The 19,712-nt window shown below is 42.4% G+C and overlaps 1 protein-coding gene across 3 annotated transcripts in view; it reads right to left on the bottom strand.

The window, feature by feature from the left end:
* Nt5dc1 (5'-nucleotidase domain containing 1) overlaps positions 1 to 19,712 on the bottom strand; it is a 109,750-nt gene that overhangs the window by 10,858 nt on the left and 79,180 nt on the right. For all 3 annotated transcript variants that reach the window (XM_028769007.1, XM_028769005.1, XM_028769006.1), the window contains 4 exons: positions 14,835 to 15,009; positions 13,172 to 13,269; positions 4,941 to 5,059; positions 3,746 to 3,898 (listed from right to left, as the gene is read on the bottom strand). In XM_028769007.1, the coding sequence (XP_028624840.1) occupies positions 3,746 to 3,898; positions 4,941 to 5,059; positions 13,172 to 13,269; positions 14,835 to 14,893 (429 nt within the window). In that variant the 5' untranslated portion in view covers positions 14,894 to 15,009. The remainder of the gene's footprint in view (positions 1 to 3,745; positions 3,899 to 4,940; positions 5,060 to 13,171; positions 13,270 to 14,834; positions 15,010 to 19,712) is intronic.

The following is a 19,712-nucleotide window of genomic DNA, read 5'->3' as shown; positions in this document are numbered from 1 at the left end:
TCTCTGAGTTCAAGGTCAATCTACAGAGCAAGATCCAGGACAGCCAAGCTTAGTCAGTGAAGGAGTTGGAAAAAGAGGAAGCTGGTGACGATGTCATAGAACAAGGGGGCCATGTTCCAGCTCCCCTAAGCAGCAGAATTTGGCAGCTTCAGCTCTGTGGCTCTGGCTTTAGAGTTCAGAACAGAAAAAACTCCTGGGACAAATGATACTGGTTAGCTGGAGCTAAGAAATTAACAGTGATTATGAAACCAGTAGGCTGGAGAGATGGCTTAGTGGTTATGAACACTGGCTGATCTTCCAAAGGTCCTGAGTTCAATTCCCAGCAACCACATGGTGGCTTACAACCATCTGTAATGGGATCTGATACCCTCTTCTGGTGTTTCTGAAGACAGCTACAGTTTATTCACATATATAAAGTAAACATATATAAAGCAAATAAATCTTAAAAAAAAAAAAGAAGAAGAAAAAGAAGAGACCAGCATCACTGAGGCAAAATCTTCTGGGAAATGTTTTCTGAAAGCACAAAGAAGCTGTGTTCCAGAGATAGCCAAGGTTGCACTTCCTGCAGCTGCTATACTTGGTAATGTGTAAAAGGTGGCACTGGTTTTGAATGCACGAAGGGGTCATGAAATGCAGCTGAAGCTTGGCACTGTGAGAGACCATGGAAGGCAACTGGTGAAGGTGCAGTCTCACTTGCAGTTGATGGTCCAGGACTGAAGGAGTCATGCAAAGGATTTGAGGCTTAGCACCATGAAGAGATCATATGAGAGGCTATTGGTGAAGCCTAGTTGCAGTGGCAGACCCCAGTGTGTTGGAGATGCCAGTGTCATGGGACGACCACCAAGAACAGGGAGTGGATCAACCTGAGCTTAGAATGTTACAAAGGGCAGAGCTGGAGAAGTGATGTTAACCCTTTGGTGGAGTCCAGAAAATCATGTGTGGGTCCCAGACACTGAAAAAAGAAGCTGTAATATTGCAGTTGTTTTGGAGACCTCAAGATGTGCGAGATGCCAGAGCCATGGTCTATCTGCTGAGGAAAGCTGCTAACAGGGAGTGAAACAGGCCCAGGAGAAAGAAGTTAGTTGCAATCAATAATGATGAAAAAGGAGTTGGAGATTTGAAGAATGCTTTGACATCAGCCATGGAGATGCAGAATTTGAAGAATGCTTTGACATCAGCCATGGAGGTGCAGAGCTTGAATAATGCTTTGACATCAGCCATGGAGGTGCAGAGCTTGGAATTTGCCCAGCTGATTTCCTGTCTTGCTTTGGGGACTACAGTTAAGTGATTGGATGAATTTCAGTAGAGACTTTGAACTTTGGACTTTTAACATTGTTGAGACTGCTATAGACTATGGAGATTTTTAAAGTTGGACTAAATGTATTTTTTATTATGCTATATTTAGGTATACGCTTGGAAATATAGACTCATAGACTCATAGACTCATATGCTTGGACAAGCCTACGGGGGCTAAGGAAGGAGTGGAATGTGATAGTTGCATATGCTTGGCCTAGGGAGTGGCACTATTAGAAGGTGTGGCACTGTTGGAGTAGATGTGTCACTGTGGGTGTGGGCTTTAAGACCCTCATCCTAGCGCCTGGAAGTGAGTATTTTGTAACATCCTTCAGATGAAGATGTAGAACTCTCAGCTCCTGCACCATGCCTGTCTGGATGCTGCTAAGCTCTTGCCTTGATGATACTGGATTGAACCTATGAACCTGCAAGCCAGCCCCAATTATTAGCTGTCCTTACAAGAGTTGCCTTGGTCATGTTGTCTGTTCACAGCAGTAAAACCATAACTAAGACAGGACCTAAACTTAAAAACAAAATATTCTTAAAAGGATGAAATGTCTTTTTAGTTAAAATGAAGAAATAAATTAGAACAGTAAGCATAGCATCAAAGGGAACCTTGGGAGAGGGCTCTCTCTCCATCCCTTCAACACAAGGCTGGCTGCATGGCACTGAGGTGCTGCAAGTAATTCCCACTCTAAACAATAACTTCTGATTGGCTGATTATTTGATTTTGATTTATAAAGAAAATTATTCCCCAGTCACTCTAGTAATGCTCCAAATCACTAACGTGTATCATTTCTGCTTGTCTGTCACCAAGCTCTACTACAGAAGAGCGGACAATCAGTGATGTACCAAGATTATAGAACCAGACGTTTTGTGCAAAAGCTAGTCAGCTTCCATGTGAGACGGCCCCAGTCCTTACGCTTCCTGTCACGAATCAAGGGAGGCAAAAGTGAGCTCAGATAGGGGTGGACTTAGCTTGGAAATTACTGCAAACCACTGCAGAAACTGAATTCAAACAGTGAAATAAATCAGCACAGACTGCACAGCAGTAACAGTCAGGATTCCAGTGCAGGCAGGCCACCAGCCTGGAAACAATTTCGATAATTTCCTTTTAACTAATTTTATTTTTGAAAGTTCATTTAGACTGAATAAAGTAATTAAAAATATAGAACTGAACACTTCTTTAGGCAGTTTTGAACTGAAAGACAGACTCTTTTTTTTCTATATTACATGCTTGACATTTGGAAAAACGGCATTTTTCTTCACCACAAGGGACTCTCTGATCTCTTAGCTTTCTGTTCTTAGCTTTCTCTACAGACTGTTTCTCTTCTGCTGGGATTAAAGATGTCTGAGTTCTGTCCCCTCCACAGGGAGGCAGCAACGGGTCTAAACTCTCAGGAGGTGATGTCTGTAGAGTGCTGCTCAGACAAACAGGACAGAGCTCGATATTGTTCCATCTGGATTTCATTAGTCAGAGTCTCAGGTTTATAGCACAAAATATTGGTGAAACACACACAATCGCTTCATTTACTTTTAAACCTAAGCAGAGATATACATGACAGATTACAATTTTTTTGTATTTCCCCTTTTCACACATGCATATTATGGATTTGGATTATATTAATATCCTTACCCTCTTGTCCCCCTCCCCTGAACTACGTCTTCTCACAAGTCCCCCTCCTACAAAAAATGTCCTTTCAAAAAATTACCCACTAAGGTCTTTTTTGTTTGTTTGTTTGTTTGTTTGTTTTTCAAGACAGGGTTTCTCTGTGTAGCCCTGGCTGTCCTGGAACTCACTTTGTAGACCAGGCTGGCCTCAAACTCATAAATCTACCTGCCTCTGCCTCCCAAGTACCAGGATTAAAGGCATGAGCCACCAGTGCCTGACTACCAACTGAGCTTAATTAGGGCTGTTTGCATAAACAGGGTGTTTAGCATTTACTGGCTCATGGGCCACTTATCTTGGCTACATCACTGAAAACAATGACTCCTCTTCCCTGGAAGCCATTAACTGCCAATAGCTCCCCAGTTAGAGGGGGACCTCACATAGTTCTCCCCATCCATGATGGAATGATGATGCCACATACCAGGTTCTTAAAAGCAGACAATGCAACTAGGTTGACTAGAGGTATCTACTCAGGTGGAAGCCACTAAATAATAGTGATTCAGACACAGAGTATAGAAACATGAAGGCATCCAGTCAGACCACAATAATTTTCTTTTGAGACAACATCCCATGAAGCCCAGGCTGACGTAAAACTTGTCCTGAAATTCTGATTCCCTTGTTCCATTTACCATGGAGGGACTATAGGCATATGACACCATTCCCAGCTGATTCTAAAGTCAGGTAGCATAAGGAGATTTCAGGTTTCAAACACTGCCAAACTCCCGCCCTTCCCCCCACCCCCCTCCCCCCCCCTCCAAAAAAAAGAACAGCTAGGATCCTCACCTCATATTTGCCTCTTTTCTCCAGAGGCTCTGCTTCCTCATGTGTCTCCGTTTCCTGCCCCAGAAGCTCCTCGAGAATAAGGACTGTCTCCCAGTTAGTGTAGTGATGGGCTGGGAAAATGTCTGAATGCATGCTGTCACCAAAGTAAACGACCTGGGATCACACAGAATTCTGAATGAGGCGTGGAGGCAGAGTGGTGGCCACTGCACAGAAAACAGAAGGAAGGGCCCCCACAGGCAACAGCCACCCCAAAATGGTTTAAGTGTCCACAAATGATTGCACACACATATTACCAGTCCTATATGATCTACAGGTTTGCTGAAGATGGCAGGAAAGTAGAATATGAGAAAAACATCTTATTTGATATTCCTCATGAAGGAGGTGAGCCTGTGTGTTTTCACATGTTTATAATTAAATCTGCCTAGATAACTAAGACTGACAACTTATTATGGGGATTGCTTGTTACTACAAACACACATTATAACCACTGCTTGAGAGTTTATACACTGTGTACACTTCCCCTGGATGTGCTGAAAACGAAGTCATCAATGTATGGTTCCAGCACATACAATTTGGAAAGTATCTTAGATATTCAGAGGCAAACCCCTACTGATCCAGACCACACCCCTCCATTCACAGAAGAGGATGATGTGAGGTTAAGGGCTAAGAACCAAGGCCTGTGTCTTGGATAGTTCTCAGGAAGCCAAGAAAGTAGGTACCTATGAACCATGGCGAGCTACCCAGTGATTCTTCCTGCTCACTGGGCTTATGGCATGCATCATGTAGAGGAAAGGACTGTGCTATAAACACACCAATGTCCAACATCAACAATGCGATCAAGGGGTCAGACCCAAGCAATTCTTTAAGGAAAGGCTGGTCAGTGTTGTTACAGTCACTCCTTGTTTTATGTATAAAATATTCTTTGTTTGGTGTTTTCAGAATGTCATTTTTCAGGCGTAGCATGTATGAATTGTGTACTTCCTAGACCTGCGGCCTCTCTGAAATTCTTGTTTCTCCCCATCACAAATAAAGACCATCTACCAAGAGCTCATCTAGTCAAAGAGGCAAAGGAGAGACGCGGCGGGTGCTGAGAGGCAGAATACAATTGTTAACCATGAGCAGCCATGGCTCTCTTCACACCATTTGTATCTGCACGTGGACATCAAGGACTCTGCCGCCTCAATCAGAAAATTACCTTGGGTTCAGGCTTGCTGGTCATTTTCTTCAGAAGCTCATAAAGGTGGGCAGCGTTCCCTTGGGAGTACCAGCCGGGTTTATCCAGAGATGGCAGCTCATCCTTCTCCTCATCATTCTCTGCGAGTATGGGTGACAACAACCTTTTAGTTGGGCTGTACCTTGGGCCATGGACCATGTATAGAGGAAACCGTGTGGGAAGGATGTGTGCACTCAGGAAGCAGCTGTTATGAGCACTGTGTGTGCTCACATTTATTATTTATCACCTTCTATCTATCTATGTATCTATGTATCTATGTATCTATCTATCTATGTATCTATCTATGTATCCATCTATCTATCTATCTATCTATCTATCTATCTATCTATCATCTATGTATGTATGTATGTATGTATGTATGTATCTATCTATGTATCTATCTATCTATCTATCTATGTATCTATCTATCTATGTATCTATCTATGTATCCATCTATGTATCTATGTATCCATCTATGTATCTATGTATCCATCTATGTATGTATGTATGTATGTATGTATGTATCTATCTATCTATCTATGTATCTATCTATCTATCCACGTATGTATGTATGTATCTATCATCTATCTATCTATCTATCTATCTATGTATCTATCTATCTATGTATCTATCTATGTATCCATCTATCTATCTATGTATCTATCTATGTATCTATGTATCTATCTATGTATCTATGTATCTATCTATGTATCTATGTATCTATCTGTAGGAAGCCGCGGCGGGTGCTGGCAAAATCCGCCATTGGAACATGGCGCTGGCTTCCAGGATTCTTCCTAGTAAACAAGTAAATTGTGCATGTGCCATGGTAAAAGCCCGCCAAAGTTAAAGCCCATCCCACGGCGTTTTGGCGCGCAACGAGTAAGCAGCCAATCAGAGGTGAATACACCGCTCTAAGGGTATATAAGCAGTGCTTTTCCCGGGCCTGGGGTCTTCTTCCACCATTTTGTTTTTGGGAATAAACGTGTTCCTACGGAAGGATCTTGATGTGTGTGCGCGTGCGTTCTTGCTGGCGAGACCATTACACGCGAGCCTCACATCTATCTATCTATGTATCTATCTATGTATCTATCTATGTATCTATCTATGTATCTATCTATCTATCTATCTATCTATGTATCTATCTATTTATGTATGTATCTATCTATCTATGTATCTATCTATCTATGTATCTATCTATGTATCTATCTATGTATCTATGTATCTATCTATCTATCTATCTATCTATCTATCATCTATCTATCTATCTGTCAATCATCATCTAGTATCTACCTATTTATGCATGGGTGTGTGCATGCCGTGGTGCACAGAGGCCAGTCTTAGGAGTTGGTTCTGTCCTTTGACTATATGGGTTCTATGGATTAAACAGATTGCTGGGTGTCCTGTCTTGGCTGCAGGTACCTTGACCTGCTGAGCCATTACCTGCCTCTGCTTTATAAAATGGTTCACTTAGTGAGAATATCATGTTTCTTGCCAATGGATAGAATGAAAATTTTCAAACAAAATATGTATTAAATGATAATTCCTGTTGGGATTGTAAGAGAACAATTATCCTACTAATGACTTTTTTTCAAGGGTGACATGGTTCTTGCCTTTTGAATCCTTAGCAACTGTGGTTATCAGTAAGAGATAGGAGCCCTGCACAATGCTGGGCCCGTTGACTGTCTCTGTTTGTTGGGGAAGGGCTTCTATGCCTCCCTGAGGACATACAGGTACTCAGCCATTTAACTGCTGGAAGAGATTTTTTTTTCTTTAGTGGTTTAGCTGCCTACAAGTAACCTGTGCTCCTGTAAGTAACCCCAATTAAACTCTCTTGCCCACTAAATCACTATGACAATTGTTTCTATGTTTCTGCTGGTGTTGTGACTAGGGCAAGCAGATTTTTATTCATGTGTTCTCAGGAAACGTCGAGAAAACAGGGGCTATAACAGGAAGATTTACTACTTGCTAGTAAGGTAGAACAAATTCAACAGAACAGAAACAGGAACAGAGGTGCTGTAGAGACGGCTTAGTGGAAAAAGTAATTCCCACCGGACCTGCGTTTCGATCTCCAGAGCCCATATAAGGCTGAATGTGGCAAGCACACACCTGTAACCCCAATGTGCCTCAGAAATTGTAACTGGTACAATGACATATCCTGCCACTTTCATTTAGTAATGTTTTACATGTCATTGGCACAGTGCTAAGAACAGCTTTCTATACATAGCTGCTACCCATGGGAGGCACACCTGCGTAGGAGAGAAATATCAGCAGCCATTTTCACTGTGATGCTGAGAAGGGAACTGCCCAGAGCTATAGAGAAGAAACAGGCAGGTGCTACTACCTGTGAGTGCCTTAAGGCAAGGATAGGGGGTCTCCACACAGAGTAGGGGGACACTTCCCATCTAGTTCATTGTCCCTTAAAGATGCAGAAACTAAGGTTTCCCCAGGCTGGCTGAACCAGTCTCCATTTTAACAAGGTGATTCTGTATATAGACTACAATCCCAGAAGCACTGACAGAGAAAGCAGCCAGGACCAAGATCTGGATGAGGAATAAAAGGTCATGTTTTCAGCAGAGATACTGTGAGCAGTACACATTAGGGAAGAGAAGAACTTACTGGCCAGAGGATGCTTATAGGGAGTGGGAACCGACATGATTGTGTGGATGTGATTAAATATATGCCATGCCTGCCAATAAGTAACTGGAAAGATGCTGTACTCCTTAAAAGCAAATAAGGAACTGACGTCAGTGTGAATGGAAAGCATTAGGAGGGAGAGAGGAGTGGGGGAGGGGAGGGAGAGAGGAGTGGGGGAGGGGCTGCAGAGGTGAGGGATTACATAAGGTCTGCACAGCAGAGGGGTGAAGATAAGGGTCTCCGGCTCTGGCACTTTCATGGTTAAGTTGGCTCCTTATTCACACAAGCTTGATGTGAATCAGCAAGCTTGGTTGTCTTTGTTTTCTAGATGGAAGGGAAATAAACATTTAAAACACCGAGTGTTATGCAAGGAATATATCCCTTGAGATTCAGGAAAGGAGGCTCCGGTAGGGAAGATGAGGCTGGGTGGGGCTGAGGGCTGGGGCGGGGAGGGGGAGGGTGCTCACTTGTTGACAGCAGCTGAGGCCAAGGGACAAGAGATGAATGCTGAATTCCCACAGTGGAGTGGGGCGTGAGTTGGCAGTGCAGTAGCCAGAGAGGAGCACTTTCCCTTTGCATAGCATAGAGAGTAAGTGCGGAGGGGGCAGACTCTGCCTGTGTGATGCTTCTCTCCCCACATACTCTTCTTAGGGTCAGCAGGGGTCAGGCTGACCGAGTTGCTGGGCCCCCATTGGCTGCAGCTCCATCTGCTCTTCTCTAGTTACCATGACAACAACCGATATCAGGCACATGCCAGTCACCAAGGACACACTGAACACAGAGAATGGGTCCTGGGATTTTCTATTCCAGCATGGTCACTATCTTTTAAGAGGTCATGTTTTCAGCAGGTCACTAATTTTATCTGTCTGCCTTTGACTGTTTGGAACACAGACTGAATTTGCTTCTGGCAGTTATAGCAGAGACCTGATCTGACGAGCGTCCTACTTGTTAATGTGAAGGGTGGCCTGAAGATTACCAGGCTGATGTGGGTTGGAGCGCAGCGACCCAAGCATACTGCAATCCTGCATCAAATCACCTGAGAGAAGACAAGGGTAGAGGAAGGAAAGCAGGGGTGAGCCCAAGGGCAGATATCAGATGGGGAGACACAGAGGATGACTGGGTTTTCATCATTTCATTGAGATTCGTGGCTGGCAAAATTGCTACGAGAGTTTTGGATTGTGAAAAGGACAGCAGGGTAAGTGGCAGGGGGCTGATGAGTTTCTAGGAGCACTCCAAGTTTCTAGACCTATCCCAGGGGTATAGAGAGTGCAGAAGACAAACTATGTCTCTGTGGGTCACAAAATGAGGAATTGGAACCTACTGTACAAGTGAGAGCAAAACTATCCACAGAAAGCAGAAAGCTGGGATCATTAGCAAGAGAAAGGCAATTGGAGAGGGGTGGACACAAACTGATAAGCAGGGACAAGCTGGTGGGCTGCACAGAGCAGAACTACGGGAACTAACCACAAGAACAGGGCAGGAGTCACAGGCTTTCCAGGAAGGACCACGTCACCCTCCGATGACCACAGCTCTGGCTCTCTTGTCTTGCACTCCCAAAGTCATCTATTCGCATTAAATCCCCAAATGACAGGCTTCTTTGTATTTCCCATTTAAACGTCTTTTAAATATCAGAAAATCAAGGCACCAAAGAACCTTAGTAACTGAGTTAATCCCACTCGGACTCTGAGGCCTTCTAAACATCTGTACCATGAGCATGAAGACACATAGCTTTGAGGCTTCTAGGCATCTTGAAGAAGTCACAACAGGGCAAGGATCTACATCAATCTAGACTTTCATCTTCGAAACAACAGGATAGAGTTATAAGCCTAAGTTTTATGAGAAGTTTTGGGATTCCAAAGCAGAGGTGACAGAGTAAAAATGGACAGATGGGCTCCATCATTCTACAGAGCGGCCGCCTGCACAGCAACAGAAACAGTCGATGGAGTGTGAAGACAGCGTGGGTAAGGCTGAATGCACCCCAAATAGGGGCCAATATCCAAAATGCAGAAGTGTTGGAACTCAGTCAGGATGGAGGTGTGTGGAGAATTCTGAGTGCTTGTGTGAAAGCGCCAAGAAAAAAAAAGACAAGAATCCTATGATGTCAGTTTCTTCAAAACATGGAATTCTTCTTGGAATGTGTTTTTGAGGTCCTCCCAGGTGTGGTAGATAGGAGTAAGTTTACTTCAGGTCAATCATTATGGCTTGCTGCTGTTATTCAATTACATGTCTAAGCTACCCATTATATGCCTCTATGGAAAAACACAGAGGTTTTTGCCATGTGCGTTGCGGCCCTGTCCTTGTGATTATATGCAGCTTGAAGTCATGAGACTTTTACTCATGTGACTCTTCTTAACCCTAAAAGTTTAAGCTGTCAGAGGTTGGGTTCTGCATGAGACTTTAGTCCACTTCCTCTTTAGGCTCTGTTCTCCCAGGTCCCACTGCCAAAGTGGAAAACACATAAGGAGCTCAACTCAATAGAAAAGTAACAACCTCCATGAGACAAAGGACCTGAGCAAGCAATTCTTTAAAGATATACAAATGCCCAATGAATAATAAAAAACTCCATCATCATTAATCAAGAGAGAAGGTAAGTTAAAGGCTCAAGGAGATATCACCTTACTCCCTTTAGAATGTTTTCTTATTAAAAAAAACCAAACAAACAGTACATGATAAGGATATGAAAAAAAGAAATTATTGCATACTATTGAGTAAAATGAAATTAGTATAGAATAGAAATTCCTCCAAAAATTGGATTGGGCTGGGGCAACCAGTGAGCTTGGCATGTATGAAGGTTGGTGTCTTGCCCTTGGCACTACAAACACAGAACTACCGTAGACTCCAGCAATCATGCATCTGAGTACATATCCACAGAACAAGGAGTCAGCATATAGAAGAGATATCTACACGCTCATGTTCCTTACAGCATTTTTCCACTGGTCAAGATACAATTAAGGAATTAAGAAAGGCTTATATGTTTATAATTATCCTTCAGCATTCACAGGAGGCTAGTTTCAGAGCCACCCCCAGGGGCTCTAGCACAAAACAGCATTGTATTTGCAAATCATCCATATCTCTCTACTCTCCTAGCACCTTTCCAGTTACTTATATTACCTAACACAATATAAAGGCTATATGAAGAGTTGTTATAATGTGTTACCTAGGGAACGGCAAGGAAAAAAACACACACATGTGTGTAGTGTTTTTGAATAGTTTAGACCTGAGGTTGGTTGAATCTGCAGGTGTGGAGAGCCAGTTAAACATACACAGTGAAATCCTGTTCAGCCTTAGGAAGAGAGTGATAGTATTTGTAAGAGTATCAGTGAGCCTGCAGGATATTCGGTTCAGTGAGATAAGCCAGACACAGACAGACAAGTGCTACATGAACTCATTCATATGCAGACTGTAAAAAAGCTGATCTGGAACCAGACTGAAGTCAGGGGTAAGTGAGGCTGGGGGGTTGTGGGGGGGAGAGTGGAGAGACGTCAGTAAGGATGAACTGTAGGGAGGATGAGTGCAGGAGCTCTACCACAGCTCCTGGAGACCAGCCTTAGCAGGAACGGAATGTACACTGGAAAAGTGGGTTTTAAGTGGGATCATACATGTGTTAAACTGCTTGAGTCATCCATACACAGTGGACACTTGTGTTATAGCATCATGGTGTACATCATAAATATAACTTCAGCTGTTAATAAAATAAAACTACAGTTAGGGAAAGTAGGATTTTTTTTTAAAAAAGGTTTTCTAGAACTACAAATACGGTAATTTTGAAAAATGTTATGTTTAGGCAGGAAGATCGTTGTAAGGTTAGAGACTATCCTGGTCTTCTGGGCTAGTTCCGGACCAACCAGAGTTACACAGTGAGTCTCTACCTTAAAAGACAAAAGAAAACAATATATGGTATATTTATTTTCTTTGCTACACACACACACACACACACACACACACACACACATACACACACACACACCCCTAGAGAAAATTCTGCAGAGAAGTCCTTGTACAGCAATAGGCTTAGACAGTCCCATGCTTATCTCTGGATACTCAACAATTAAATAGAGCAATACTGGAAGCCTCTTGAAAGTAAATATGGCAATGAATTTTATGAACCAATAGTTCATGGTGAAGGTTCATTCATAGCTAGCAGTGCTACGGGGCAGTGAGGAGGTCTTCAGAGGTGGAGCTTAGAGGAATCAGGCTCCTGAAAGTTACATGAGGAAACTCCTCCCCTACACTTCCTGGCAGCCACTAAAGGAACAGATCTGCTCTGCCACATGTCATTTGCAGTGGTTTGAATAGGTATGGCCCCCACAGACTCTTGTGTTTGAATGCTTGGTCCACAGGTAGTGGCACTATTAGGAGGTGTGGCCTTGTTGGAGAAGGTGTGGCTTTGTCTGGGAAAGTCTGTCACTGTGAAGGCAGGCTTTGAGGTCTCAGACGCTCAAGCTAGGCCTGGTGTGGCATTTACTTCTGCTGCCTGCAGGTAAAGATACAGAACTCTCAACTACTTCTCCAGCACCAGGTCTACCTGCATGCCAGCAAGCTTCCTGTAATGATGCCAACAGACTGAACCTCTGAAATGATAAGTCAGCCCCAATTAAAACCCAATTAAATGTTTTCTTTATAAAATCTGCCACAGCCATGGTGTTTCTTCACAGCACTAGAAACCGTAACTTAGACTTCCTCCCACAATGGTCTATTTTTTCTTTCTCTTTTTTTCCATACCGTTTCATGATGGTCTACTTGCCATAAGCCCAAAATAATACGGCCAAGTAACATGGGCTACAACCTCTGAAGCCAACAACAGAAATTGACATTTTCTCCTTTTAAGATTCGGCCCAGAGATGGAAATCTCTATAGCACATTCTGCTGACTCGAGATCTAGTCACACACAGAGATGACAATTAAACGTTTTGCCATTCCCCTTGCCCAGTCTTGTCACTCACTCCTCTGTCCTGACGGCCTGTCTCTTCCGATGCTCTTCCAGGAAGCTCTAAGAACACCTGTGAGGGGTAGCTCGCTTCGGATCATTCTTTCTCAACTGCAAAAGGCCTGCTGTTTTCCTGCAACCTTGTTTCTCCATCAATCTCTCTACTAATGTGACAATTCTTACCAGCCTTCTTGGAAGGCCTGGATTGTTGCAGAGGAAGCACATGATGTGTGTGTGCGTGTGTGCCTGGCGTGGGCACGCATGTGTCTGTGTGTATGCACTCATGTCTGTATGTGTGCGCATGCACATGTGCCTGTGTTGTTTTGCATTTTTGTTGTTTTGAAGTCTGTGGATTCTGTAGGGACTTCTGTTCCCAAAATGGTTGACTCTGACTAATTCATTTTTTCGAGCACATACAGTGTATTACTTAGACCATAATACTCAGGTGAGATCCATGCCCTTCACCATTGAAAACAGGGAGAGGCTGACAGGTAAACAAATGATTACAATATACTGTGAGCTACAGAGTAAAACTGAGTAAAGCTTAATGGAAACACAGGTTTATATAGTTTTTCTCCTCTTAAGGGGACACGATGGTCCCCATTACAGCGTTTCACACTTGGAGTTAGTCAAAGAGAGAAACACAACTTACCGAGAGTGTGGAAAGGCCTCTGGCTTGGGAAATGTGAGAAGAATCCAGGCTTTAATGCGTTTGTAATCACAATGTCAAAAAGGTCTGCAAAATCCTTCCTAAAATGCAAAGTGAGTTTACCTTAAGGAATTAGAAAAGTTGCAGAACTTAATCCCTGCCTATGCATTCTATCAGATGTCACTGTACCACAGTTCAACCCTCAATCAGTTTTCACGTAGTCTACGTTCATCTTACACATTTTATGTTGGAAGCCGCACGCACTGGAAATAGAAGGTGGATGGGTGCTAGCCAGGTTTTCTGAAAATATGACAATTACTTAAAGCACAAATATAACAAAAGAAAATCAAGTGAAGAAAAAGGAAAAGCAGAGAGAGACAGAGATACAGAGAGAGAGAGTGAGTGAGCAAGAGCAAGACAGTGAGAGAAAGAGAGAAAGAGAGAGAGAGAGAACACAGAAGCTGTGTGACCTAGACTCAGAACTCACTCTCTCCTGAAAAGACCGTGATGAGCAAGAGGCAAGAGTCTCTAGTAGCTGGAAATCTGAGGAATGGAATTTGTCTGTACATATATAAGCCTGAAGACTCAATAGGTTTGGCACTATACAGGCCTTACAGAAAGCAGCATTGTATTCATCCCAGTGACAAATCTCAGAGTGTTCAAAACATGAAGAAGGTATTTCATTTAAAAACTAGTCTAGTCCTGTAACCATTTTTCGATGACAATATCCGTGTGTACTGTGTGGTATGCTAAGTACTATCTGATGAAAGTCTCCTCGGCCTCACCATTGCCCTGGAGAAACAGCACTTCAGAATGTGTTGGTAAATGAACAGTGCAAAGACCATAAATCAGGAGCAGAAGGAGGACTGTGGTTATCCATGCTGGTGGGAACAGAAAGCCCCATGTGTTCCAGTGCATGGTCCTACACCAAGAGTGCACAGGTCTCAGGAAGAGGTGTTCTCCTCAGGTGCCCAGGACACGCTCCTTAATTCACTTTAAGGATAACTAGCTATGTATTCTTTAGAAAGCAGAAAACCCACTCCCAGGTAAGTATCCCAGGTAAGGCATGGACAAACTAAATCTGCACACATGCTGAAGAAAATAGAAATCCTGGGGCTAAGGACTGTTAATGGAGGGAAGTTGCGGGGTGACAGCGTGGTTCACACTCAGGGCAACTGTGATTTTGCTGAGATTTTGAAATCTTAGAAGAAATCTGAGAACCCTCTGTGGAATCCTGCTTGGACTGTGGGCCTCCCCTGGTATTACCAGGAATGATGTACGTTTAACAATCATTAACGCTTACCAACTATGCTGTGCAACATGTATGAGGAGCATGTACCCTGTTTAAACATTCCCTCCTATTCACAAGGAATTGTGGTCCTAGCTTTAGGAGAATGAAAGTAAGGCTTAAAGAAGTTGTTAACTGTAGCCCAGGGCACACAGGAAGTTGTAAAGAAGGGCCTGAAACATGTGTATCTCCTTTCAAAATCTATTGTCTTGAGTTTATGTTAATCCCACCTCTGGCTTTGCTAAATGGCACAGGGCATCCATCTGCACTGACATGGTTACAAGGGCTGCATCCTACAACCTGTCAGGGAGTCAGGTCAGTCCTCAGTGATCACTTCAAGCTGAACAATGACATCTGTGAAGAAAGGTCCTCACTTACCCAAGGATGTAACTGCCAAGAAGTTTACAGTAATCACTGTGGGAACTAGTGATCAACATAGTAATTTTCCCAGCATCTTTCAGCTGTCGAAGCCACTTTCTTACAGACTCAGGACAGCGGTGCACATATTTGCCTAGATTTCTTTTTATTTCTGGAAAGAAGAATCCACAGTTTTCTGAAAAATTAAAAACATAAAAGGCAATATATTTAATAAAAATGTTTTAAAACTTAAGTTTAACCTCAGACAAGTACATGTCTTCAAAGCTAAACTTTGGAAGCAAACCTTTCAAAGAAAAACAAAAGGCATAAAGACTAGGTTCAAACAATCTAGTTCTTATGTTAATACAAACTCTTTTTTTTTTTTTTTTGACATGGTCCTAGCTATTATGAAACTCGCTATATAAACCAGACTGGCTAGAACTGCCTGTCTCTGCCTCCAAGGGCTGGGATTAAAGGCATGAACCACCACATCTGGTCTAAATACTTTTAAAAGTATTCTTAAAATACTTTTAACATTTTTAAAAATATTATTTTAAAAGTAGTATTTCTGGGACTATAAAGATGGCTAAGTCGTTAAGAGTATGTATTGTTCTTGCAGAAGACGTGAGTTCACGTTAGGCAGCTCATAAACTGCCTATAATTCAGCTCCAGGGGCCCAATGTCTTCTGTTCTTCTCAGCACTGTCACCAAGGTTTTAGTTATCCCACACAGACACACACTGTACACACATAATGGGAAATAAACATAGATCTTTAGAAAATATCATTTGTTGTTTACTTTTAAAAGTCATAATAATTGATAATACTTTCCACAAGAATTGATACACTATTAAAATAATATAGTGCAGTATCATCAACATGTCAAAAACCAGAGAAAACCTTATTATATTTAAAGTAATCTGATTAATAAATACCCAACAAATACTAAAAACAGATAAGAACCCAACATTCAGATAATGCACCAGGAGCCCATCTTTGTCATGAAGCACTTACTCAGCCAACAGTTTCCTTCAGAGGCACAGCAGTGTATGTCAGATGAAATACAAACCTACACAGCTAGGTGACAGCTACTGAGAGGTGCCAGAGCAAAGCTACCAGAGAAGGCTAGGAGGCATTCAAAAGGCTGGCATGGCTAAACTGGAGCTGCTGGCCCTGGTTCTCAGCATCAGGCAACTGCAGATTTTGTGGAACGGCTACCAATTTTGTAGCACATTTTAGAAAAACTGTTTCTAAGCACGGTGGTACTAACAATCAGTGAAGGAAAGCTAAAGTCTTAGTTTCTTTAAGGCCAGGAGAAGAAAAGTACAAAGACAAGAGGTTTCGTAGATATGGGCTACTCCTGAAACTCTGTCCAGGGATGCACATGAAATAGCAGAAAAAAAGGTTGCACTTTAAGACTGTGAAGGTTACATTATCAGGACACTACCTCAGAAGACTGTCTATATGAAGCAAACAAAAGCGAAGCAGGAAACAGTAGCAAATACTGCTCCCTGCCTGGCCAGGTCCATCTCCTTCCTCTTCTTTCCTGGACAATACTACAACTGCTGTCAAGTTTCATTCTCCTTTCAGGGGCCTTGGATACCCAGTAGAGTCCTGGTCTTTCTGTCCACACACACACTGATAATTTCCTCCACTTAACAGACAGGTGCACAGAGCCACAAGTGGCCTCTGAGGGCTGAGGACAGCAGCGTAGGAGTCAGGGACTCAAGTTAATAATGAAACCACTGAGAACAGGGTTAAGTTTCTCTGTTCGCCTTTGCCCTGATAACAAAGTCTACTTAGATCTGTAGCTGGCACCTTTCACACAACAAGTCAGGGGCTGAGAAGAGAAGTATGAGGGACACTTGGACTCTTGATAACTTCAGTGGGTCTCAGGACAATCCATTGAGTTACTAATCCTCTAGATGAAATTTGCTCATGAAATAAACTCATTTTAGTAATAGCCTACGCAGTAAGAACACCTATCATGAGCAGCATTAAACATTTTGATGCAGAAAACAATACACCACAAGAACATTGCAACCACACTAGAACACAGCACAAGACAGAATATGCTATATAGAGAAACCAATCAGATATCAGAAGATCAAGTGTAAAGGCAAAGTTTTTAGCATAGTTCTCTTTGAATTTGGTCCTTCAATAACATGTGTGCAGTTCTCTGGGTCACTAAAATTTCAGAAGCTACTCAATGAACATTAAAATTAAAATATATTTTCTGTTCTTCAATGAAGAGAAGGTTCTGTAAATAATAAAAGGATGTTAAGAAAAAAACATCAAATACAAATTGCCAAGAACACAACCATTTAGCAAGTGTAGGTCTCAAGTACTGAAGTAATTTTAGAAGCCTCTACATGTAAGAGTGGCATGAACTTTTGTAACATAAACTTTACACCTGGCAAACAAATATTTATTATACATGATGCCAAAAACATTTACAATTTCCTCTGTGCGCAGAAAATAATTTTCTGGGCTATGTGTGTCTACTGCCCTCTAGTGATCAACACTCAGATTGCTCTTAAAGTTAGTGTTAACATTTACAAGGGATAGAAAAAGCATATACATTTAAATAGCACAATTTACACTCATCATCTAGACAAACTTTACTACGAACTTTTAGTGGGTCTAACCCAAGAAGGAAAGTTAATCAGGGAAGACCATTAATATTGGAGTTACCCTCTCCTATGCCATTGAATGGGACAAACCAAAAAAGACACTTTAAACAGAAGCCAATGGCAAATTCCAAGTAGTATGCACAACAAAAGATGGACTGACACAACTTTGCAACCTCAGATGGTGTGTGTGTGTGTATGTGTGTGTGTGTGCACGCGCGTGTGTGCACGCCTATGAAGATGTGGAAACCAGAAGATACAATTTTCAGCATCATTCGCTGGCCTGGAGACCTGTAAGTAGGCTAGGCCGGTGGCCAGTGAGTCCCTGAGACCCACATGTCCCCACTTTACCAGAACCATAGTGTGTGGGGTTTAAGGTGTGGGGACTGAACCCAGGTTCTGATGCTTGCAAGACAAGAATTTACCGAGCCATGTTCCTAGGCCCGTCAAACTACATTATTCAAATTTTAAAATCACATTAGTTCATTGTGTGTGTGCATACCCTTATCATGACACACATGTGGTGGTCAGAGGACCACACAGGGGAGTTTTCTCCTTCCACAGCTGTGAGTCCCAGGGATTGAACTCAGGTTGTCAGCATCAGTGCCAAAAGCCTGTATCAGCTTAGCCCTCTCTACTGTCCTCCAAACATATTCTTACTGAAGGATAATTACAGCATTTTAAGTGTTCTGTTTGATGATTTCCCCCAAGAGACTAAACTTTGAAGGCAAGAAACATATCTTTCGGCTTGGCATGAGGCTGATAACAACTGCATGAATGCTAGATTAGGATAGAAGAAACTACATGAACATTTATGTCTTTATATTCACAGTAATACTATGACTTGTAGCATGCTGCCGAGCTGTGCATAACAAATAACGCCGATATTTGCTATGTGCTGGCAAAGTCATTGTTTGTCTCTAAAGCTCTGGTCTGTACTCACCCCTATAAAATCACACTGAATATGAAACCAACAGTTAACAGTAACTGGATAAGATAGGGAATTCAGATCTGAGGTCGAACACAACAATCTCATTTGCTCTGACGTTGCAGAGAAGTCTGCGTTTTCGCTTACGAACTGAAGGAATTCTACTTCACTGCCACTTTATGGAACTCATTTCCCAGACTTTTCCACCACCCCTCTTAGCTGGTATTTTCTCTGTGCAAATGGAATGGAAAGTAAAATTTCAAAAAGCTGATTTTAAAGAATAAAAGTTTAGCTCCCTTATGTTTAAAGACTTGGTTGCTATAGCACTGTGGAAAAAGCTGCCAGGGTGGAGAGCTGGAACAGTCTGCTGTGCACAAAGTGGCCCGCAGGGATCAGGCAGGGTTGGGAGACCTCTCGTGGTCAAAGAAAAGTACTACAACTGAAACACTGAACCGGCTTCAGCTCCTGACAGTACTGCTATCATCCTTGGTCAACAAACATGACTCAGCTGCCACCACTGTTCCTGTGATGGGGCAGGAGCTGGCAGAGCTGTGAGGGGCCTGGGGATGCTGGGATGTCAACATCTCCTCCACTAGCCTCCAACTAAGGTCTGTTGCTGCTGCCATTGTGGAACATAACGAAGGACACTGAAGTTACCAGCTCTACCAGTTAGATGAGAGGATGTCGGTTATCTGCTGAATACTTTACCTGTGGGTTGTTAAAGTGTATATGCTGTGGAGATGACTAAATTGATTATTTTCTGAAACCCCCCCCCCAAAAAAAAACCCAAAAAATGCTTGCCTATGAAAGACGGATATATTTACTGGAGGATGAAAGAGATAAATTTCTTTTTTGTATTTATAGAGAGCAAAGGATGAAATGGAAAGTTAAAAAGTAGATTTTCCATTTACAGTATCTCTGTACCCTGTGCTGTTCTAATGACTTATTTTTAAGTAAACACATACAACGAACGAGAAAAACCAGTATGCTACATATAATACTCAGCAAAAGACCCCAAAAGTAAATAATACGATGAAAAAAAAAAGACCATGAAATATACTTTTAACAATACTTTATTTCTGTCTCTGTAATATAATTCACATACCTCTGCCTCATCTGAAAGATTGGACTCAGCTGGGCTGGGCCACAACATGGGTATGTTTTGAAGATCTTCAAGTATTGATAAGGTGACATTAAGTTAAGAAGAACTGCTCTTCCAGGCAGTGGTGGTGAACGCCTTTAATCCCAGCACTTGGGAGGCAGAGGCAGGCGGATTTCTGAGTTCGAGGCCAGCCTGGTCTACAGAGTGAGTTCCAGGACAGCCAGGGCTATACAGAGAAAC

The sequence above is a fragment of the Grammomys surdaster genome, unplaced genomic scaffold (assembly GCF_004785775.1).
Source record: "Grammomys surdaster isolate TR1022 unplaced genomic scaffold, NIH_TR_1.0 190, whole genome shotgun sequence".
Classification (NCBI taxonomy): Eukaryota; Metazoa; Chordata; class Mammalia; order Rodentia; family Muridae; genus Grammomys; species Grammomys surdaster.
This window is presented reverse-complemented; position numbering and strand designations above follow the sequence as displayed.